General features: G+C 42.4%; 1 protein-coding gene across 2 annotated transcripts in view; it reads left to right on the forward strand.

Annotated features, from left to right (window-relative positions):
* cntnap2a (contactin associated protein 2a) overlaps nt 1-25,440 on the forward strand; it is a 320,679-nt gene that overhangs the window by 270,346 nt on the left and 24,893 nt on the right. Inside the window, exons 18-21 of one of the 2 annotated variants that reach the window (XM_035143135.2) lie at nt 7,867-8,037; nt 15,231-15,449; nt 17,558-17,587; nt 20,943-21,179. In XM_035143135.2, coding sequence (XP_034999026.1) covers nt 7,867-8,037; nt 15,231-15,449; nt 17,558-17,587; nt 20,943-21,179 — 657 coding nt within the window. The remainder of the gene's footprint in view (nt 1-7,866; nt 8,038-15,230; nt 15,450-17,557; nt 17,588-20,942; nt 21,180-25,440) is intronic. The other variant, XM_035143136.2, reaches the window with a different exon arrangement.

The following is a 25,440-nucleotide window of genomic DNA, read 5'->3' on the forward strand; positions in this document are numbered from 1 at the left end:
ATAATCTATTTACTGCTTATTTTTCACACTAAAGGGGATAATAGAGTGGAGCAATGCAAATCTCAGTGGACTGTGATGTGCATTCTCCATGTTTTACAGAGACACAGTGCTGGAGATAAAACTGCAAAAGATCACTGTCATGCACTGAAATGCTCACTCTTCTGTCTGTCTGTCTGTCTGTCTGTCTGTCTGTCTGTCTGTAACACCACAGAAAACCCCACCCTTTCTCCTCAATGATGTCTCACTCATTACAGTCCCATCATCGACACTCTGGTGCCGCTCTCACTAATGTCCCCTCATCGTGGAACCGCTTACATACAAACGTTCCACAACTTAATGACCCATGACATCACATCTGCTGTGTGTGTGTGTTTGTACGTGCGTGTGCGTGTGTGCATGTGTGTGTGCGAGAACGAGAGAGACTTATCCTCTGTTATATTGAGTGGCCGAATAAACTTTAAAAAGTAACTTTAAAATAAAGATGACTTTGAGGTATGTTTGCCATAGTGCTGGCCAAGACAGCGGAACATGGGACCATACATTATAAATTTGCCCATTAAGGCATATTAAACGTATATTAAAAATTTCACCCGTGAATAGGTGCTCCGTACATGATTGATGCTTCTCATACTTTGCATGGAGCTCTGTCTCAGTGCGAGCAATGATGATTGGCGGCCATATAATGGGTTTTCATAGGCAAATGACTAATGTCTTAGTCAGTCAGGGAAAGTTTTTGCGAGGAGGTACTTATGTGTGTATGCGGATGTGCAAGCTTCTGTACGTGTGCTTCTGTCTCTCTATGTGGTGGGTACAAGAGGGAGAACAACTTTCTGTGTGAGTGGGAGCGTGCGTGCGCCAGCATTAATGAAGCCCATTTCCATGGCTAGTTTAATGGCAGCCCATACAGAGACGGGCAGACAGAGAAAAATTAGGCTCATTTATTGATGTTAAAAGGCTTTGGACATTTTAATAGAACAGAATGAAAATAAATGACAGCAAATGAAGCAAGGCAGCATATATTCTATTATTATAATGTAATGCACCTGCTATGAGACATGCTTGGTCTGATGAGTGACCACAAATGAAATGTGCAGATGGGTCACCTATGATGGTTCAAAATTAATGAATTGGTTTGTACCGATTTGTCACTGCTTATATGCCCATTTGTTATGTCTTTCTAATTGAAGTCATTTTAACATTAAAGGTGCTGCCTTTAACATTTCCTTTATTTTTATTTTACTTAATTATATTTACCAGAACTATGACTAAATATATTTGAGGTTACAGTTTTATTGGTTATTTTGGAGGCTGCAATTTGTGTTGGAGTTGAACTTCATGGTATGATGCTGACAGGTATTTAAGTTTGGTTTGTCCACCCTATTTAAATCAAGGAGAGAAGGTGAAATACTTCTTTGTATAATGCAACACAGCCTCCAATATGATCTTATACGGCTAAATTAAAATAATAAATACATGTAACCTCTTATAAACAAGAACAAGTATTGGCGAAATGTTATATTACACTGCATCAGTTTCAGTCAGGGGTTCCTAATAAACTGAAAACGGTGTGAGGGTACCTCTGAGCGCTAAAGATTTCGTGCTGAGAACAAATGACAAGCGGCGTAATTACAGAGCGAGATTGAAAGGCTTCGCAGGTCTCAGTTGACAGACTCAAACTAATTACCTGAAGATTCTAATGCTACATTTACTGTGAACATACTGTAGCTAGACCATAAAATGGCATGCCACATATGGCTCAATTATTCACGGATGAGATGAAATACATGGTCTGAGTGAAAATGTGAAAATGAGCTGAGAAGAAATATAACTGTGATGTGCCACAGTTTAACACCATGTACTCTAAATGTAGGTTCAAGTGTTTTCAACAGTGACATCTGAGTTATACCCTTGGGGGCACTCTCACCGGCAGAGGTGTCGCCTTCCAAAATAAGTACTGCTGTTTAGTCATTCGATGAAAAGTCCTCCCGACAACTTAGCACCTGAAGTACGTCGTAGAATAAGTGGCAAGTGCAAAACTTAAATTAGTTTGCACAGAATGTCTGTTGTGGAAAACTTACTAATACGTGATCTGTAAGGCCTGAGTTCAGAAATCGAATATGATATATTAGACGTCACATTGTGTCTACATGCAGTATGTATGCGGATTGCGATAATTAATAAGAGCTGTTTTCGAATGTATATTTATAGTCCGGTGGCGTTCCGTCAAGTCGAGCAAGACAAGCGGTGCCTGACTGGTAAAAGCTCAGATTTGACATCAATTAGAACGATACTGAAGTGGAAACTATATGTCTCCTGACATCTCAGAATATAAAGGATATGTTTTTAACTGTTTGTACTCATCTTGTAATTCAATGCAATTTTCACATGTATGTAATCGGCGGATCTTTGACGGATGACTGGCTGCAGACTACAGCTTCTCAAGCTACCCTCGACTCAACCCATACTTTGTTCTTGGTTTGAAGTTGTCTCATGGCCTGGCATTGCCCAACTGCTGCTACCATTGTAATGAAAATCTATGTTTTATTCTGGTCTATATTTTTCTTGTTGGTGGAGTAAACAGCTGAATGGTAGATTAAGATTATGGAATTTTATGGGAAGGGAAAGTCGGCTATTAGACTCTGCTCGCCTGTAAAGCGTCAGTCAAAGTCACAGAGTGCCAACAGTTTACATGAATTGAGTGGTTGATTGTGTGTGTGGTTGAAAATGTCCGTGTTAATGAGCTGCGACAGTCCAGTCAGTCATCCGTACCATCTGCTGGTCCTGGCACATAACCCATCTGGTCAACCCTAGACAAATGAATCATCTAGTTGGCTTCTGGACCCGTCACAACTGTATCTGACATCATGTCAGCCTGTACAGCTCAGTAGGCTTGTTTGTGCATTTGTCTCTTAATTTGTTACACTCGTTCCTGGGGGCAACATCTGCTTTCAGTGATAAAAAGAAAACATTTTTGTAAGGTAAATTATTTTCTGGATCCATGTGGTGTATACAACATTAACAAAAACACTATCATCATTAAAGCTCAAACTCTTAATTTAGTGCAAAAACTACAATTTTAGTGATAGGTTTGTTGGGACTGCATTGAAATGTGCAGGGGAATTACAGTTTGGGTATCTGCTTGAATGTGATTGATTTACTTCTGTTGGTGCAGTGAGATTTCAAAACAACTTTCTCTGAATCCAACACCTAAATGCAGGCTGTAAAAAGCAGGACAAAAGAAACAGCAGCAGCAGATTTTTCACATACCTCATCTGCTTTTAATCATTTGCTTTCCAAGCGTTGATCACGTATCTGGTAAAAGGTCAACAGTAGTAGTAATAGTAAGTAATAGCAAGTGGTGAGTAGGTTCTACTGTAACAATGCTGCTGTCTACCAGTTTCACAAGACTTGGACTGCAGGACATCGAGCAAAATGCTAAAGGAAGCGTTCTAACATGCTCACAATTGCTCCTGTCAGACATGCACTGAACTCTGCACATTCTCCTGAAAGACCCACAACAGACATACAACATGGTTGACGAATTGGTGTGGCACTACTATTTTCTTCTATTGTTGCAACCTCATTGCACGGCGCAGTGTCCGTACCTGTAGGGGGCATCAGATGAAAGAAATTATCTCATCAGAGTCTAAAGCAGCGTGCAAACCTTCCGAAAGCAGAATGATGTGTAAAACAGAGGTGTGTGTTTGAGTCTAGAAGTGAGAGCGGGAGTCCTCACACACAGGTGCTGCACCACTTAGTCAAAACTGCCGGCTAAGTTATTTCAAATAACTTAACAATGCCATTTTCTCTTCTTCTTCTTTAAAGTCCTCCTCCCATACTGCTCACACTTTTTCACCTCAGGATCCTTTCGAAAAGGGTTGAGATGCTTTGTGAGTAACTTATATCTTTACCGGGATCTATTCTTCTTAACTGTGAGGCAGGAATTAATTTAGAGAATTTTTAGTAGAATTCCATCACTTGGTGCAGCTCTTTGCACGAGGATGATTTTATATGGCTCCAGATGTTTGGAATATCCTTGAAACCATAAAACATATAGAATAAGCTTTGAAAGAATAACATAAACACCATTCAAACATCCCAGTGGCTGAGCATCAGAGGCCGCGGACATACTGAAAATATTACTGAGATGATCTTGAGTGTATTTCTGCAGGAAGAAGTGACAACAGGGTGAGGATTTCTGCTTTGGTCTCACCTTGAGGACTAAATAGACAGGAGGAATGAAGCCTTCTCCATAAGAATACATACCTAAAGAAATTGCTTGAATGCACACAGGAGCCTGTAGGTCCCTCCTTTGTGTGGCTGTCAGCTGGTCATTTCCAATGAATTCAAATTGGTGGCATAACCATCAAGGTACCATGGTTACGGGTCGAATATTTGCCATGTCTCTGTCAGGAAAGACATTCGTGTGCCGATACTGTTTTTGGTTTGATAAACACTTCAATATGGGAGAGATAAATGAGCCGCAGAGCCCGGCCAACCATGTTGCATCTGTGAATCTGGCACTACGGCAATCAGAGGTTCATGGTTTGGCTTCCAGAACAGTGTTCTCTCACCAACACTCAGTTCTCACTTCTTTCAGCTCCCTGTTTTTGTTTTTTTGTGTGTGTGTGTGTCCTTTGCCTCTCACACCATGGATCCCTTTACAACCCTTCCTCTCTAACCCTTCCACCTCCATCCTTTCCTCTCGGTATCTCTCCCTCCTCCTGAAGCGTGACTCACCTCCCAGCTGCTTTTCTATATCATTGTGTCCGTCTTGCTTCTGTGTCTTCAACCTTGTTTTCTCTCTCTTGCTTGGAGCTCTTATGGTCTTATTTAGTGCATGAAAATAGCGATCACACCACATATAAGATACATATTTGTGTTATTTATGTATTTGTGATGTTATTGCCCTGTGCATCATCTTAGCCTGAAGCAGGATATTGTTTTCCGTGTGTGTGTTTACCTGCATGTGTGTGTACAAGATAAAATGAGTGGACGGGTTTTTACCACTGGGTGAGATTATAACATGCAGGTACCTACCAGCTGAAGGTCAACAAAAATATGCTCGAAAAGCTGTTTCTCATGATATCTCCACTAATAATAGAGGAACAATCTAAAGCTTATATTGATCATATTATGAGATAAGTGACATCATGAAGTCATAAAGAAGACAGAAAATTACATCATGTAATGTTCAAAAATGCTTCTTTCAAGGTATCTCTGCATCCTATAAAACTATAGACAAATCCTAATGCTTGTATAGATTGAATTACAATTCATGATCATATGGTAGGAATGACATCATCATGAAGTCACTATTTAATGGCTTTATTAGAATATAACTTGCCTGAGTGGGGCACGTACAGCACACGCAGAGTAGGCATCACCCCTCCGATGATCTTTTTTGGCCCCGGAGGTAGAGAGGGTTGTCCACTAACCAGGAGGTCGGTGGTTCGATCGAAGTGTCCTTGGGAAAGATACTGAATCCTCATGGCTGTGCAGATAGTGTTTGAATGGTGTGTAATAGAAAAAAAGCTCTGTGTGTAGAAGCGCTGTATGAATTTGTGCGTGAAGGCGTGACAGCAGCTTGTGATGTAACGATAACATTAGTCAATAAGACTGAAAAAGTGCTATATACAATAAATACAGTCCATTTACCATTTTACCTATTTGTACTGTGTGTCTTTACAAAAGTATTGTTATTGGTCAGGTCTTCAAACCTGCAACTTTAAGGTTCTGCACATGCTGCAATCATGAAAACAACTTCTTTGTAATCAGTCAGTAATTGTACCTCTTAGTGACTTCACATTAAAAGCATCAGTAGGTGGTCGTGTGTGTGTGCGTGTGCGTGTGCGCGCTTGGCCGCTATCTGCCCTTGGTGACAGGATGTGAGGCAAGGAGCAGAGGTGGAGGAGCTCAGCCCTGTCATAGGGGAACTCTTATCGCACTGAACCAGAGGACGCACACAAACAAACACAGATGCACAGCCACCGGTACACCTACACTTAGACACATGCACTCGCGCAAACACACATACAGTATGATACTTGTGCACGTATTTGCACAATTTACACACAGAAATGGCTGTAAGCTCTTACGCTTGAAAGGAAGCTCACTGGTGCAGAAATAAGTCAATGAGCAGATTATTTGCATGACAGATAATTAACCAGCAGCAATTTTGATCCTGGATAAACATTTGTAACTTATCTACCTACTAATTTCACATTTGGCTGTCTGTATGAGGAACATATCTCAAAAACCTTTCTTCTTATCGGCATGTGTATTCTTAATGTGGTGTGGTTTGGACATGGGATACGTTCAATATTAATACATTTTCAATAAACAGGCCACTAGTGCGTTGCTGCCTGCGCAGTAGTGGGGGCGGGGCCTTAACAGTCAGTACGTGAACTGAGTTGAACATATTCTCTTATACGTCTCAGATGAACTACTGTACAAAAGCTAAAACACGTGAACAGTAATAAAGAAAATTCAGAATAACATTGACTATAAAATCTCCTGCAAATAAACCAGGTAGGATGAACACAAAGTTATTAAACTTCTCTCTGCACCATAGATTGTTTATGAAAAGCTCTGCACTCAACGTCCAGCACACAAGCAATAGAAAAGTGACAGTATACTGCAGAGCTGTTTGAGGGGGACTCACTAATGTCAAGGAAACAATTCTAAAGTAGCTCCGGAGCATTAACACAGGACAAGGAACCAGGCCTGATTAGAACGGCACTTCACTATTCTATTAACAGACGACACGTCCTCTGGATGCAGCTTCCTGTTTGAGGTGGAACTAAATATGCAGTTTGAAGTCGTCGTCATCGTCTCGGCTTCAGAGAAATTAGAATCATTCTTTTTTTCTGTTTTACAACATGTTATACCCAGATCAGATTTTTTTTTTTAAATCATTGAAATATTCATCGATGGTTCCGTTGATCATTAGTCGCAGCCCGAACACCACTGCTCCACTCTTCCTGTGTTGCAGGGTTATGGCGGAGGGTCTGAGGCCGGTCCTCTGTGGCATCAAAGAGGTCTCACACAGCTGATACCACATTAGCCTTCACTCTCCTCCTCCAGCTCCTCCATCTCCTGCCCTCCACATGGCCCCCCAGCTCCTCCTCCCCTCCTGCCATCTGCCCTCTGCACTACTTCACTCTCCTCCACTCCACCACTACTTCAATATTCTATCCTCTCACCCCACGCCTGGCCTCTTCCTCCTCTTCTTCCTCATCTTCTTCTTCTTGTCCTCTCTCCTCAGCGGTCCTTTCCCCCCCACCCTCCTCTTCTCCCACCCCCTGCTCTTCATCTTCCCTGAGTGATAGGACCGACTCACAGATATGGCGAGGTTGAGAGAAGACGGCGGAGAAGTCGCTTCATCAACCACAGTCTGATAATTCATCAGCAGCTGTTTAGCGTGCCGCTCCTTTGTCTTCATTAGCAGTGGCTGGTTTCGCTTCATTCAAAAGGCATTAGAAAAGGTTGTAATCTGAAACGTTTGCCGCGTGTACCCTTGTCTTCTTCCCAGGTATTCATTTAGACGGGGAGAAAATTGTCTTTCTCTCTCTCTGTTGTTTTGATATCATCTACTTTCTATTGAATATGATTGAAGTTGTAGGAAATTACAGGCTACATTAAAACCTACACTGAGACTTTAAATAAGCCTCATTAACCAGTGAATGTGAGATAGCAATGTTTTATCCAGCGGAGATTTATAGCTCTTTGTAATGAAATGAAAATGGATGTAAAGCCTTTTGAATTCGGCGATGAAGTTATTCTGCAGCTTATCTGATCTGAATGGCGGAGTGTGCCACGGAGAGATGTTGTGTTAAAGATATAACCTTCTTTGTTTTCCAACAGATAACTACTGGAACGCCGCATCGTTCACCACGCCCTCGTCCTACCTGCACTTCGCCACCTTCCAGGGTGAGACCAGCGCCGACATCTCCTTCTACTTCAAGACCAGCGCACCTTATGGCGTCTTCCTGGAAAACCTGGGCAACGCCGACTTCATCCGCTTGGAGCTCAAATGTAAGAGGCATGCGAGTGAGGCCGTGTGTACATGAGTCATTTCTCTCCCTGTTGGTCTCTCTTATTCTCTCTCTCACTGTGATGTGTGAGGTTTGATCCAGCAGCAGTTAGTCTGACAGTGCTGGGCGCGCTCACTCACCACACACACACAGACACACACTCCGTATTACACAGGCACACTGGCAGATGCAGACACACACATCAGCAAAAAGCCATTTGCCTTCCTGATTATGGCACCACCGCAAGAGAGAGCAATCATTTATTTAAGGTGATTGGTGTGTGCAATAATTATGTCCATTATGAACCTCTGTTTAACCAAATCACCCATTTTCAGGGTTGACAAAACACGAGTGCTCTGTCACACACACACACACACACACACACACACACACACACACTCACAGATTCTCTTTCTTACCCTCTCGTTTCGTCTTCTTACAAAGATGTCTTAAAAACAAATGGATTGATGGGGAAATGGGTTCATTATTTCATACAATTTACTTTTGTTTTATCATGTACATGAACACACATTATCTGTTGTATTTAAGTAGTAAAATAGAAACAAATCACCATCAACATTTTGCTGTCATTTTGTAGGCATGAAGTCATCATCCTTGCCAAATAATGTTTTTTAAATCTGTTGCCAAAAATAGTTTCAACACTTTTTTTAATGTGTGTCATACGTTACATCGCAGCCTGGAGCCTCTGTGGAAATATTGGGTGTTTTCATAAGATAGCTATGTGTCCGTGAAAAACTGAGAGTTAAACAGCATCTGGATGGATTTGTTTGTGTTCACCACCACTAAGTTTGCAAGTAATACAAAATTTAACGTTTACAGCTGTTCTAGATCAAGCACACTGCTGAGAAACTATCCAGCTGTGGATGAAAGAACGAGAGCAGTTTCGGAACGGCAGAGTAAAAGTCATTTCTTTAAAAAAGTGGATCAAATCTCCAAACTTGCTAAAATTGCTGCTTGTTTCGTGGCAGCTCTCGAGATTGTATCACACGGTGGAAAGCTGCTCACGGACAGTGATTATATGAAAGAATAATTCATTAAAACATCAGAGCAGCTATTGTCAGACTTCAAAATAAAACTGAAATAGATCCGAAAATGTTAAAACAAGCCCCTCTCAGCTGTGCTGGTATGTCAACTCTGAAGGGAATAGCATCCTGCAATAGAAAAAAACAAATATGTCTACTGTTGTCTTTATTGTAGTACTTCTATAATATCATAAATGCACAAACACGTTCATTTTTTTAGTGGAAATGTAGAGAGCCAAATAATCATGAATAGCCCTTGGGAATAAAACATGATGGAATTTTTATTTAAACCTATTAGTAGTAGCTAATTCAGACTGATGGTAAAGGGCTCAAATGCGGCTTCAGGTCTGATCTTTTCTTTCTGGCCAAAAATTGCTTATTGGATTGTAAAGGTCTCCAACCCCTGCTCTGGATCATTTTATCAGAGAGGACTCACCACTGCATGGCAGGGTTTGATTGTCCTAACACCCGGTGAACTCATAATCACAGAGTGGTGTTGGAGATCGAACAATCAGACACTGACTGCAGAGAACCAGTCAGGAGACGAGAGTTTTCATTTTGGACTTTTAGTGAGTTACCTGCAGTTTTAATGTGGATAAGCAAGAGGATGTAACAGCTGTGTCTTTGGTTTCGGCATTTCAGGCTGTAAAAGCAACGATCCAGCTGTTTTAACTTGCATTCTGAATCCAACCCTGGAATATAGACTTTATATATATATATATATAGTTTTCATCATACAATGTTATACATGAAGGCCTTTAAATACATGTGAGAATGAAATGGAAGAAGTATAAACAGAGAGGGGGGGATTGCATTCCAGCAGCTGAAATTAGCATCCCACTGACTGAGCTGCTTTGATCAAGAACGTTCAAATCTCAGGCTTCTACTTAATTGCCGAGCTGCATTGTGAAAGGGCTTCCTGGCACGCCGTGGCTGCCAATACTTGACTAATTGCATTTCTCTGGGTTTTAAACATTAGAGTGCCTGACCCAACGTTTTGCACCCAATAAAAAAAATCCAACCACTGAGCAGACACAAAGTTGACAGAGGAATTCTGTGGTCAAAGTGCTTTTCAAAGCCACTACGCTGAATGGCATTATGTCAGCTGGTGTGAGGCCTAAAAGCTCCACAAGCTTTTTTTATTTATTTATACTTTTCTTGCCGATTCTCTTAAAGCGAAAACTCGGTTTTGCACAGTCAGAGACCAACATATGCACACACACGCTTATTCTTGCAGGAAGAAAAAAAACAATGTGATGACACCCTGCTGTAAAGGCAGGTACAGTGAGAGTTTTGCCAAAGGCTTGTACTTTGCACACGGGCACAAAAAAAGCACAGGTAAAGATGCAGTAAGTGTCTAGTCTGTCATGGCTGCACAGCGGGCCAGAGGAGATAGGAAGCGTGTGTGTGTTTGTTTCTGTTTGTGTGTGTTTGTGTGTGTGTGTGTCTCCCGAGGCTTTCAAAACGGCCCCACATCGATTTCCTCTCTCTTCTCCTTTGCTATCATCTTGCATTTTGCCCCACAGTGCACATTTAGACACACAATCGCATAACGACTTGCATGCACTCGCTCACATACACACTTCGTGCACTAGGGCAAAAAACTGTATCTGCTACAATCCAGTCAGGGCATGAAATGACTAGCATTAAGCCAGAATAGCATAGCTGTGCCACTGCAGGAGCTCAAAGCACATAAACACATAAACACACACACACACCACACTCACAGACACACACACAGACACACACACACACACACGCGACTTTGTACAAGACACACACTACTGTGACCTCAGCAGCCTCAAAGTTATCAGGTGGCTGTTGCTCCTCTTTGAATCTTAATGGAAAGAAGTAGGCACAGACACATTTGAGAGGCGGCATTAAAGCGCATTGAGAAGCATGTGAAGTGGCCTGGTAATAGGATTGAGGACAGATAAAGGTCCCTAAATGCACAAGCGCTTGACTTCTGTGGCTCAGTGGAAAGTATGTATGCGCCACGCTTTGAGTCCTTAAGAGGCTGCAGTTGATAGCCTTGCCCAAAGGTTATAAACAGTTTCAGTGGGGTTTCCTGCTGAGAAGTGTACTTTCCCGCTGGAGACCACAGCTTATAAAACGGTATCATCGCTCTTTTTTTTTATGTGAAGACACTAAGTTTATATCTGAAGTTTAGCAGCAGTTCATGCACCTCTGGCTTTTTACTCAATTCAATTCAGTTGGAAACACCCTCCAACCCAGTGATGGAGGAAGAGCTCAAATATTTTACTGAAGTAAAAGTACAAATGAATAGCTAAGAATGTACCACTTCCAGAAAATACCACATTAACTCTTCTTCTTGAGTGAAACTGCTTTTAAATATACTTAGATTATTGAAAGTAACTTGCAGGAGTGCTTTGTGGAGGAGTCAGTGTCACTCTGATTTGACCAGTGGACCAATTCCTATTTAGTTGCTGAATATTTTAGGGCATTTATACAGAAGAAGTGTGAAATGGAGAGAGAGGGAGGCAAACATGCAGCAAGGGGGCGGCTCGGAACTGAACCTGTGCTCGCTGCAAGAGACTCTATATATAGGGCACCTGCTTGTCCACCTGCAGACCAGGCACCCCATATACTCCATATACTCTTTACAAAGCATTGTATTACATATTCCTCTTGATTTTTTTTTTATCATTTTCAAAAGAAATCAATAGGGCCGCCGGCAAGCGCACCTTGGTAGAGTGGGTGGAGTAGAAAGTACAGATATTTGCTGATATGCAGTAAAAGTGAAGATCACCCAAAAATAAATGTACTTATGTAAAGTGCAGATACATCCCACCAGTCGACCAGCTGGGTTTAGAGGGGGGGGTGTAGAAACAGATGCACACACATCTGTTTATCGGGAGAAAAGCAACTGGCCCCCTTTCTTTGGTTTCAAAATTATTTTTTAAAAATGGTCAGAAGTTATCACTCTTTCTGGTCCATTGACACAAAATGTTTGGCTGATAAGCATTTTAGTCAGTAAAAAGTGTCTGGCTTTTGATGCTAAAATCTCTTTTTAGCATCGGCAGCAACTTGGTTTCAGCACTTGAATCGAGTTTCCCTCCTTCAAGTGTCCAAACTCCAAGAAAATTAGATTTAAAATCAAAAACTGCCATGAATAAGCAGGTTAAAGACACTGAAGACGCACTCAGCCTTGTGAATGAACGACAAACTGGAACATCACATTAGACGAACATGAGCAGCGATCTTGTGATCTTTCACACTGACGTGCACGAGCTCCTTCATTGTGCATCTTGTGTGGTTGTGCTGTGCAGACGCATAATTCAGAACGTTCCTCTTTTTCTGCCTCCATGTTAAAAGTTTAACAGAAAAACAAATTGCAAAAATAAAGCAAAGTTTCACTGGGTTTTCTCCAGGCCAAACACACACACACACACACACACACACACACACACACACACACACACACAATTGAACTCACGCACACCTCTGCAGTTATGACAGCCAATCACAGCTATGCAAATACATGAGGTCTGCTCTGGGCTCTGAGGGCACTTTAGTTTTCATTCCTGCCTGTGGACAGAGTAGGAAAGAAAAGTCGTAGGGCATCCATAGTGACGCTGAAACAACTGCAACAAAAATCTAACACACACACACACACTCTCTCTCAGCATTACTATAGCACCATTTCTATTGGGTGTTTTCTGATACATGTTTGGCTTTCTTTCAGCATTTAAAATAACAGATGGTGCTCCTACTTGCCCCGCAGACCTGCTCCGTGCATAAAGACATCATTAATTCAGTGTACTAAAGCCTGTCAGAGGGCTTACACTGTGTGTCTCTCTGTGCACGCATGAGTGTGCTCTGTGTTGTTTGTGCTGTTTGTTGTGGGTTGCCGGGTGCTCAAGTGCTTTTTCATATTCATCACGTAGGTTAATGCTCGCAGCGCATCCAGACAGGCTTTCGCTGAGGTGATCTCTCGTGTCTTTGCATCTCATCTAGGAAGGAAACGGTGATGTCTACAAGAAAGGGATCAAGGAAGAAAGTGAAGAAGGAGTGAACGATGGGTGGGAGGGAGGGAAAGGCGGGATTGGTGAAGGATGAGTTGGTGAATGAAAGAAAAAGCAGTAAATGAAGCAACAAATGATGGAGAAGTAAAAGTTTGAAGGGAAGGAACACACGGGGAAGGGAGGTCGACTCGAGGGACGGCGGGGGTGGATGAAAGGAGGGAAGAAACGAAAGAGTGAGCAAACAGAGGAACAAAGAATGCAAAATGAAAGCAAAATGAAGGGATAAACAAACAGGGAGGGAGGGAGGTGAGAGAGAAACAGAGGAACTGTGTGTGCTGCAGAAGGGCTGCAAGAGGGCAAGGAACAGAAGAAGGTAAAGAAGAAAGATAATTAGATGAAAACGATGGGGGGGGGAAAAGAGACGAGGCATATTGATTGTGCAAAGAAAAGAGGAATGTGTATTTCCCCATTGACGACTATATACATTTATCCACACTAATATTTGAGCCTAATGAAACTCTAATGAAGCGTTATCATACAGAGCAGTGAAGTGGTTATTCATCATCCCTCTGACTGCAGCCCACTGGTGCCAATAAGCAACATATGGCACCGCCCGGAATATGTTGCTTTTATACGCTGGCCTCACAGTAGTAACACACATTCACAAATGAGTCAGATCGGGTTTTAATGTGACAGTGGCAAATCGTCCTCACCGCAGCCAAAATTATTTCGTGATTGTTTCCTCGTTGTTCCCTTATTGGTCAAAAAAACAGACAGTGAATATGAAGTCAGAGACACTGATGTGTTGCTCGATTTGGAATTGGGAATGCAACGATTGTCTTGTAATAACAATAGACATTAGTGAGTCCTCCTCAAACAGTTCAACATACTTTTTACTGTTTGTGTGCTGGACGTTGTGAGCAGAGCTTTTTATAAACAGCCTACGGTGCAGAGTGAAGTTAGAAGACTTTGTGTTCATCCTACCGGGTTTAACTGCAATGAAGATTTAATTTTTATCATGAAGTGAAACTGAATTTGCTTTATTACTGTTCACATGTGTGGTTTATATATAAGTTTGAATTATTTACTTTACTAGAGGGGTTTTTTTGCCTGTCAGAGCAACACAATCTTCAGACCTAAATTCATAAAATGAAGGACCTGCCTTTTATTTCTCGTGTATTCATAACATAGTTTATAAAAATTCTGGCCTTGTGAAGATAATTTAGCTGAGGGTATCCAGATGATACAGCCTGACACACACACACACGCACACACTTTATCTACACTTTATCCTTTTCTGTCATAATATCCACACACACTCACTTTATAGTTTGATCACTGCTCCCTACAGGGAGGCATCAGACAGTGACCTCACCACTGCACTTGCAAAAACATCTGGAATGAACAGGTGGTGCGCACACACACAAACACACACGCACAGACACACACTCACACAGTATTTTAGAAATGAACATTTGACATATCATAGTTATTAAAGGTGTGACAGTGCCCCCTTCTGGTTTGTTGAAACACCAGGCTACTGAACTGCGGAGCTGCAATGAACTATATGGCTCTATGATAGGCAAGTTTCAACATCCTCATAACACTTCTCAAACACACACACACACACCCACACACACTCTCTCTCTCTCTCTCAAATCCACTCATTTTAAGATCATGAAGATTAATCATGCAGAAAATTAATCATGCACTCTTTCATCTCCTGCCTATTTCCTTCTCTTTCCTGTTCATTTACATGCCCTCATTTATTGTCAGCTCGTTTCTGTTTTTTTTCCTCTTTGGCTCTTTTTATGAGTCAAACCTCTCAAAGTTAGAGAACTGCACAAAACAAACAACAAACACATGGAAAGTGCCGCGATACAACTTTACGTCATGCGAAGCCAACAGTTCCTGGCACGCATCGAGTGCCTGTGGGATTATTCCCGTCCAAAGCTGTGAGCAGTCGTGTATTGCAAAGCTGAAATCTATACGAGCCAAATGAATGGCCTTGAAGCAAATGAGCCATTAGATTAGAAATTGAACACATATTTACCTGCAGAGTGGACTATTACGGAACAGGGAGTTTTTATTCGTGGAGCGTTGTTTTGTTTTGTTTGCACGTGGTTTCGTAAAGGACTCCGGCGACTAACATTTCTCCTCTGCAGCCCCTAAGGTGGTCTCCTTCTCCTTCGATGTTGGGAACGGACCCGTGGAGCTGACGGTGCACTCGGCCACGCCGCTCAATGACGACCAGTGGCATCGCGTGATGGCTGAGCGGAACGTGCAGGAGGCGGTCCTTCAGGTGGATCAGACCTATCGGGCGTCCAGGCTTGCTCCCGCGCAGGGGCACACGAGGCTGGAGCTTTTCAGCCAGCTCTACGTGGGTAAGGCACAAACGCACATCTAATTACAACTTCTTTTTAGGTAGATGGGACGCTCTCAGAGACAACCACGCCAGAATTACGAGCTCTGATGGGTGGCAAGCAAGCGCCTACGTAGACATCGTTCATTGTGATCGCAATAGGATTGAACTTTTAATTAAAAAAGTTTCAGTGCTATCTGTATTTTCAGTAATGCCGCTCTCTCTCCGATATAGACATCTGCTGTGAGGATGTCTGATTGCTTCATAAGTTAAAGATGCTCCAGCCTTTACTGGAAATCAGCGTTCTTCCTTAAGAGGCTTCAGTCTTAGCTCTCTGCTGAGCCACCACAGCCACTGCTAATTAAATTCATGTTAATCCAACACACACACACACCCACATACAGCCATTCAACACATTTGGAAAATTACATCCTCAGAAATTTGTCCGTGTAAGTGATCATAGTTTTATTAAAGTCAAAACTGAGGGCACGTGAGGAAAACTAACTTAATTCACTTAAAGAGGTCATTTCTTTGAGACTATAATACTTTAACTCAGCCTTTATATTACTTTGGATTAAGAAACTATTTAAGAACAAATAAGATATAAACCCCTTTCTCCTTCCTCCCTCTCTCATATACACTTTCTGCTTCAGCTATTAGACAGATCCTTCCCCCTATTATCGCACCATTTGTGCCTTCATTTTGCTGAAGAGGTCTGGTTTCTTTCCTCACAGCTTCACCGCTGCACGATTCCTCCTCAGCTCATCACGGGTTCAAATGGCACAAGATGTGGCCTGTTCCCCCCCCCCCGCGCGCGCCTTCAGTCCTCTGTCTCGTTCCACCTTTTATGCTGAGCCGTCAACAAACCAAACTCTGGGGCTAAAAAGAGTTTTGGGGATTTTGGCGGATTGAAGGAAAAGTGCTGAGGCGGATCACAAAGTTCCTTCTATGTCATGGCGAGAGAAGAAAAAATAAAAAAGTTCAGCCCAAAGGAGATTGTTCCAAATTCCAATCAGGCATCCCGATGTGAACGCCTCAACCCCCCTGATCCCCGTTTATCATGTCATTTCATCGTCTCATCACTTTTGCAGATTCGACCGCTGCTGAAACATCCTCACCTTATCATGTCCCAATTTGCCTCTCTGTGTATTTCTTCTTTGATTTAGTGAAATGGAAAGGGGCGAGAGAGGTTTTGTCACCGTGCAACTAGCCCCTGCCGAGCCGGGGAACATAATGGCTTTCCCCAGATAGCACCTCGGCCGCTTCTCATCATTCTGCTCGTGTGTATTCTCGGCTTTTTCCTGCAGAAAAGGACGGCAGGGGGAAGGCTCGGGCTTTGTGCGCGGCAACACAGAAAGTAGTGGAGGTTGCAGAGATAGCGGAGGTGAAGCGTTGTGTGTGACAACTGCCGCGGCCGCGACAGCACCGGCTCGTATCAGATTTCTAATCCCTGGTTAATCCTTATTTGAGCGTCGCTTTGGGAAGTTACAGTGTGGCACACAGGAAGTGACCCAGCCTCTGAAGGGAAGTGGTTTAGATGTGGCCTCTGACACCAGGAGAAGATAGTGATATGTGTGTAGTTCGATGGAGAGATTTGGAGAGAGGGAGAGGGAGCGAGAGAGCCCCGCAGGCATCAAGACTTCTGCGCACGCTGGAGAACGACAACAGGAGGCTTTATTTAGCTCACCTCGGCCTCATATCTTTCTCTGTATCATCTCCTTCTCTCTTCCTCAATCAATATGCTCCTCATCAAGCATTTGATTGCTTTAGTGTTTACTGCACAGTGGCTCATTTGCTCTAATGGCCTCGAGAGTAAATGTTACACCATCAGCCGGCTGTCATTTACTTCACACTGTTAACTTTTAGCTCTCCAATCCACTTCATACATGCACATAACTATAAATCGGAGCCACATCTTACTCATTTAAACGTCACCATCTGTTCTTATGATTCCCCCCCGCTTGATTAATGCTCACTATCACGTTTTTTTATGGTTTTGCATGTTGTTTTTTCTCTCTCATGGTCGGGTTGTATTTTGTCTTCTTTATTTTTTCTTCTCGTGTCCTCGCCTCTGTCGTCATGGATCGACACTGCTCACCCTCACTGCATGCACGCGGCCCCTTGTCACAGGGAAACCGGCCACGCTCACCTGCCAAGACAGTAGGTAACATTTAATGAGTTCGATGAAATGTTTCTGTGACGTTGATAATTCCAGTTTTTTTAACAGCGCACGCCGAAAAACACGTGTGAGGACGAGCCCTCACCCACGGAGGTTTTGTTGCATCTAATTCAGTTGCAGCTCCTCACTAATGGTGATTAAAGTTTTGCCAGAATTATTATCCTGCTCATGCTCCTGCTCAGTTTCTCCAATTAATATTACACATTAACACAAAGGTGTGTAGATGCAGGTTTATTTCAATACACAAGTACAATTTCCATGCAGGGATCAGGAGCAATCCTATTACGGACCCTCACGAGATGTAATTATCAAAAGAAAGCTGTAAACCAACGGCGCCGAGCTGGCAAAATGGAATTTCTATGATAATATCTCCCCCCCTGGAAATGCCAGTGGGTCAGGAAGTCTTTTGAAATGACATTTAGAGCATATGAATCAAAACACTCATCTGAAACTAATACAAATGCCATTCTGAAGTGTATCCTCAATAAGCGTGAAGTGGGTAAACAAACAGTGTTTTTCTACAGTGGTGAACCATAAAAAAATGAAAGAAATAGGACAAACCATGATTCTATTAACCCACTTATATGGTAATTTCTCTGCATTTTTGGATTGCAAATTATTGCAAATTAAAATGGACGACACGTCTCCACTTTCTCTCTCCAACCAGCCTCCGAGGTCAATCATGACTTTTCACCCTGTTTTAATATCTAATAAAAACGTACAATATGTAACTTCGGCCACTAGATGTCTCTTGATTAAAACAATAACAAAAGAACTAGTTTGATGACGTCGTAAAGCAGCATGGGATAATGGCAGTTTTATTCACGTTACGTAGCAAACAGCAATAAATATTCTTGATCCATAACTAGTGAGCAATACAAACAGTGGAAGGAAAAACAGGTAATTTGCTAGCAATGATTTCAGGAGTTCTAGCAGAGACATACGAAGCCACGGGAATAGTACATATGACACAATTAAAAGGGAATCAAAATGTCTTGTTGCCTTGAACAAATTGAATTTTTACAAACTATATGTTTAAAACTAAATTTACATCAGTGTGATAAGAATAACTTAAAATGACTGAGGCAGAAGTTTATTTAACACGCACTTACATTTATTTAATTTTGGTCCATATACCATCTACTAACATGGAGGAGGATGGTTTTATGATGTATACTGCAGCCAGCCACCAGGGGGCGATCCAGATGTTTGGCTTCACTGTCTGGTAGCGGCCATGTCGTCCATCTTTCCACACAGTCTATGTGTTGGATCAGGCTTTGACTAAGGAGCAGTTCACGCGCCTTCTATACATTCACCCATTCCCCTGCATGTTTTTTCATTATCTCATCATTACTCATGAATGACGAATCCACATAAACACATCCACACAGTGTGAAAGGTCAGATTGTATGACTTCTCTCTTAATTAGCAATTTGACTGTTGTAAATTGCATGTGTGTGCTTGTGTGCGCTGTGTGTATCCTAATGAATATAAATGTTTCCTCCTTAGCACATCATTAAAGAGTAAAATACCCTCGAGTCACCAGAGCCTCTAAATGTGTGCGTTTGTGTGTTTCACTGTGTAATTTGATTTTATCACTGTGTGTGCGCATTTCTGCATCCATGTCAGTATTTCTGTGTAGTCTTGTGTGGATGGGCTAATGTTTGTAGTGTATGTGTTTATATCATAAAGACTGACTAATACTAATTATCAATATTCATACTGTATTAAAAAGTAATAAAATTCTGACATTTTTGGCAAGAATCAACAGAGTTCTTCACAAATATACAGTGTTATAAACAGTAAGTAACTGTGCAGTGCAGTTAACGGCTCTGAAATCTAAATGATTCAACACAACATGAAATAGATTCACTACAAATACTAATACTTACTTATGAACATAAGAACAACAAACATCTCAAATCACTCATCATGCTAATAATTACTTGACAGTATTTTAATTTGCGCCATTTTAATTCAAACCAAACTTAACAGAAAGATGAACACTTGGACGTACATCAGTGTGATAAGAGATATTTAAAATGACAAATGTTTTCTTTGAATTTTTAGTTTGTCCCATCCATTAACACGGAGGAGGCAGGGTTTATGACCTATGCTGATCATGAGGATTTGGCTTTTATCTATAGTGATAACCCTATATGTTGACTTCAGTCAGTGTCAGTCAGGCTCTCGTTGTGTGTGTCTGTGTGTGTGTCTGTGTGTGTCTGCCCTGGTCTCGGTGGGCCTCGGAGCCTGATGTCCATTTAATCAGAGGCTGATTTAGACCTGGGTAAACAGGTGGTAGAAACCTCCAGCCAATCAGTGCTACAACACAGATTAATTAACAGGTCGACCAAAAGTCAAATCCTGTGTGGGACTGGAAAGTGGAGAAAGCTGGTGAAAGCGCTGCTGCATCATGATAATGTGATTCGTGGAGAGAGTGTATGTATTTGTAATCTCTGTGCGTGTGTGTGTGTGTGTGTGTGTGTGTGTGAGATTGCTGCTGAGGGAGGAAACGGTACGAGTGAGAGTTTATGTTCAGGGCTCCATTACATATCTTCCTGAACAGATACTCCTCTGTAATTCCAAAGATGCAATAGAGAGGTTTTAATAACTAAAATGTCCCTCAGCCCTTGTTGATGAGAGTGTGCACGTTTTGTGCGTGTGTGCTCGCGTGTCTATCCAAACCCTGGAACCCTCCTCTGTGGGCGTGCTTGTGTACGTCGGAATCTATACCTGTGGGTGTATGTTTATGAGGGTGTTTATTTCTATAGTCATTTAGGTGCACATTCATCTACTTAACACCCCTACTCTGTCCAAGTTAATGGGTAGTTAGACGGGAATGGCGCAAGGCCAGAATGACGATGGAAGCACTTTAGAGGCAGGGCTATCGACACCCCAAGGCGAAGCATTAATGCTCCTTCTGACTCATTCAAATCAGGTGCGCCGTGTGGTCCGTGTTAAATGTGTGTGTTTGTCTGTGTTTTACATGCCTCCATTCGCGTGCGAGGTGGTCATTAAGACACAGTGTTCATTAGGGCTGTTCTCATTAGAGGAATTTCCGATTTTTTTTTTTTTTAAATGAGTTGAAGGTTGTTTGAAGAGCGGCGTCACAGCCACAACGATTAACATGACATCAGTGGCTTCCTCCAGGCGTCAGGATATTAACGCCTCCAAGAGATTAAAACCGAGCGTCTTCTCGGAACGACTCCTGTGACCCGTGATTTCCATTTTGCCGTCCCCTCATTCTCTTATTTTTCAATTTCACTTAATGCTTCATGTCCTGGTTACGCTAATGCCACCTCCTCTTCCCCACCCTCCCCCCTCACTCCTCAGGTGCTGCGGGGGGACAGAGGGGCTTCCTGGGATGCATCCGAGCCCTGCGGATGAACGGCATCACGCTAGATCTGGAGGAGAGGGCCAAGGTCACGCCCGGGGTCAAGCCCGGCTGCCAGGGCCACTGCACCAGTTTTGGAATGTTCTGCCAGAATGGAGGGAAGTGCGTGGAAAGATACAACGGCTACTTGTGCGACTGCACCGCCTCCGCCTATGACGGCCCCGTCTGCACCAGAGGTAAGAGGCATTCTGGGTAAGATTGCGTCGACCTCTAATTGAGTGGGTTTGATCGTTGGACAATAAATGCCACTGAAAGTGCGTCACGCTGTTCTTCATCTTCACAACTTCATTTGCGAGACAAATAGATCTCCTCCTGTTGTCGGCTTTTTTAATGTAAGATTTTGTTTCCCTTCTGCCAGCAGTGCAGGAATAGGGTTCCCTTGGGTATTTTCCCTGAAGTTTCTTTTTTTCTTTTATTGCCGTCTTCAAAACTAACAAACTACCTCTCAGCTCAGAATTTTTTGGATGACACCTCGAGTCATAATCTCGCAGCAAACACCCTTCAAACAACTTTGGGAAAGTGCGTTATCTTCAGCTCATAACGCCAGGGTCAAATATCGCCCGCGTTATCGCTGGAGTCGTCATATTTCAATGAGCGTCATCGTCTGACAACCCACTGTGATTTTTGGGCTGCGCTCTGTGATTGTCCTCACTTCCCATTCAGTTTGGGAGCTGTCGGTGTTGAAAGTGTTTGGGCTTATGATAAAAGGCATCGATTGAGAGTGATATTGTGCTTACCCACCAATTCTCCGCCGGCTTCAGAGGGCCTATGCTGAATGCTAATGCTGCGCAGATGCAGAGCTGAGACATCAAACTAAAAAACATATGAGAATAAAATGCAAGTCACACAAGAGCTGCAGGTTTCTGAAGTGCAGAGATGATAAATGTCTGACTCCTGCTCCGGCACGGTTCCATTGTGCTAAAGCATCGTATTTGTTTTCGTGGAGATTCATGAGATACACTGTTAAAGTTCTACTTACCAAAACAAGTTTTTGTTAAAAATGCTCAGGGGAGAAGAGCAGCGGTGCTGTCAGAGGCTCCCGATCCCCGACACGTGAATTCATTTGTTTCCTAAAGCCGAAAAGTGTTTTTCCCCCTGTGCTCTCTTGGCAGGGGGGGTGACGAGGTGACAGAAAAGCTGTGTGTGTTTGTTTGTTTGTGTGTGTGTGTGTGTGTGTGTGTGTGTGTGTGTGTTTGTTATGCTAATGTAAGACTTGAAAAGACCTCATCTGACTTCTGTCATAACCAATCGGGCATTTCAGGATTTAGAGAATAAAGATTACTGTCTGTGTGAGGTTTGTGTGTTTCAATGTGCGTGTGTGTGTCAGGAAAAGAGAGAGCGACAAAGGGGGAGAGGACACCCTTGTGTTTGTTTTTGTGTGTAACATCCGACATTCCTCTTCTCTCTCTTTTCCCTTTTCACTCATCTCTTCCAGATCTCATCTTGTTTTTCCTCCTTTCTCTCCTCCTTGTGTCCCTCACTCATCTTTTTCATTCCCTCTTCATATCATGTCTATCTCTTCTCCCTCTTATCTACATTTCACTCCTCCATCTTCTTGCCTCTCTCTGCTGCCTTTTTCAAATCTTCCATTATTTTGTCATTACCACTTGTCTCTTCTCCTCTTTTGCCGCTTTCCTTCATCTCCCTCACACATTCCTCCCCTCTATTTCCCCTCATCCATCTCTGAATTTACTTCTCCTTCAAATTTGTCTACTCTCCTTTACTCCTTCCACTCTTTTCTCCCCCTTTTCCCCCATTTAAACCTTCCCTTCTCTGCCCTTTTTACTCTCTTCCATATAAATTCTCCTTTTCTACCTCTTTTCCCACTTGCCTGTGTTCAGCTTTCTTTCTATCCTTCTCTCCCTCTAATCTCCCCCCTCTCTCCCAGCGAGTGAAAAATGCATTTTACCAGCCATAATTGCATAGTGCATTTCCATTGTATCCATATTTACACACTGCTCAGGGGACCCTGCAGTGTTATTATTATACACTCTCATTCTTCGGCTTTTCTGCCTTCGAGGGCTACACGGAGCCACTGTGCGTGTGCACGGACACACCAACTCACAAAAACGCACACACACATTCGACCTGTAGAGGTTTGCATGCTTGGCCACATTCCCTCCCCAAAACTTCTTCACACACTGACATAAAACACACACAAACATAAAGAGCCTCTGCCCTGGAGCAGAGTTTTCTCATTCTCTCTCATGCTTCCAGACAAAGTGTGTGTGTGTGTGTGTGTGTGTGGGTGTGGGGGCTCTGGGCAGCTGGTCGGAGTCACTCTCTTTTTTTCTTTTTTATCAGCAGGACAGAGGAGGCTGAGACGAGTTACATGCAAGGCCCCACATAATCTACAGTTTGCAGGAAGATACAGTTTAAGATGTTTGGCTTTTGAAGTTGAGAGGATGTGAGATCAAGGCCTGTTCCACAAGTTCTTCAAGTTCAAACTTATTCCAGTTCTAATGACAGCGTTTACTAGAGATTCAGGATTCACTTTTAAATTTCATATCATTATCAACTTGAAAATGATAATTCTTCTCGAACGTAGCTATTTGACCCAGACTGTAAATATAGATGGACGACACATGTCCACGTCATCCCACTATCCAGAAGTTAAATCTATACATAAAAACAAACATCAGTGTGATAAGAATTTTCTAATATGACCGTATGAAATTAATTTGACGTGTACTTAAGTTTGTTCCATGTCCCATTCACCACCATGGAAGAGACAAGATTTATGATCTATTCCGCAGCCAGCCACCAGGGGGCAATCGAAACGCTTTGGCTTCACTTTTAGGGAGCCTTCATTTCGTCCATCTTTACATGACACTGCTTGATTTCATGTATGGTTACAATCGTGATGTAAACGTGGATGTTTTCAAATTAAAATGCATTTCACCTCGTAACATTAGCTACGTTATCGTGATCAGATATTTGTTTTCTATGTTTACTTTTGTTTTGAACCTTTTCTACTCTCCCATCCCACGTGTCTTCCTGCATAAACTCTCCCATAGCCTACGTCTGATTTCTTAACAAATACAAAGCTGCCAAGAGCCACAAAAATGACACAGGCCACCTTTAGTGACAATCACTCAAATTATGTTGAACACTTCAAGGTTGCAAAAACAACTTTTATATTAGAAGAATATAAAATAAATGAGTTTTACAAGGTCTATTTATATGTGCATCGATTTTTATTCCAGCTTGCTTTTGTAACTTTTATGTATGCCTGTAAATCACTGAAAATATGAATAATTCACAGCCTTAAAAAGTTATTTCAAATGGTTGAGTGTGTGAAAGCTTCACATCAGCACTACATGATAGCCTGAATAAAACATGCTCAGCGGAAATGAGCAATAAAAACAATAGAAGTGCGTGGAGCTGTGAGGAAGGGGGCTGGTTTTATTTTGTGTATTTTGAAGCACGGTTTGTTTATTCATATGCCATTTTGTGACCGATTTAAGAAATTTAATCAAGCATCTGCTGGAATTTAAGTCTGATTCTGTTAATACTCAGCAGCATGAGTCCCCGGAGAGTCGAGCCACATCAGGAAACAAAGAATCCAGCTATTTGAGAACTTGACAAGCTGTCCGCCTGGTTAACACAGAACAATAGATAACGTGCATCTCTCTACCCGGACTTCCTAACTCGACGCCACATCAGTGCACGGCAGAGCGTAGGACAAAATTGTGGTGCAGCTGGATGGGTGCGAGGATTCGCCTCCACGCCCAATAGCAGTCAGAGAACTTTCCCATTTTCTAGTAATAAGCCTTCCATTAGATTTAAGTAATGTAGCTTGACGTATTTATTGTACTGTGTCCGCTGGGAGTGGATGGGTGAAGTGAGGCTTTAAAATAAGATGCATAAATGTGTTCACTTAGTATTCTACACTTGTACGAGGTGTAGTTATACATTTTCCCTGCTGCCACAGAGGGAAGGGAAACATGTCAAGGCATATTCCATGGCATTTACCACACGCACACACACGCACACACTCACACACAATCCAAGGCTCTCCGCCGTCCATGTAATCATTCTCTGTAATTTCACGCACATTGTGTCTTTTATCTGAATGCACACACCAACACACACACAACCACACACACACACACAGAAGTATAGAAAAATAAGGTTGCCTCTTCTCAACACTTGATTACGAGAATCAATAACCCTCCTGGAATGGCTGGAATATTCCATTAGCTTTGTTAACGTACTGGTTAACAATGTATTGTTTGGTTTCAGATGCTCGAGTGCTGCAGTTTTTTTTCTTTCATTCACCATTTAATATATTTCGAGCGCAGCAGTTTAACGCCCACTTTACTGCACCTCCTGAACACAGCCATATTTGTGTCACTTGTTTGTGCTGTGGCATTTTTGATGGAAAGTGTATTTCTTTATGTCTTTCTTTCTTGTGGAGTTTTTTAAGGTTTCAAA

Source organism: Hippoglossus stenolepis, chromosome 19, assembly GCF_022539355.2.
Source record: "Hippoglossus stenolepis isolate QCI-W04-F060 chromosome 19, HSTE1.2, whole genome shotgun sequence".
Taxonomy (NCBI): Eukaryota; Metazoa; Chordata; class Actinopteri; order Pleuronectiformes; family Pleuronectidae; genus Hippoglossus; species Hippoglossus stenolepis.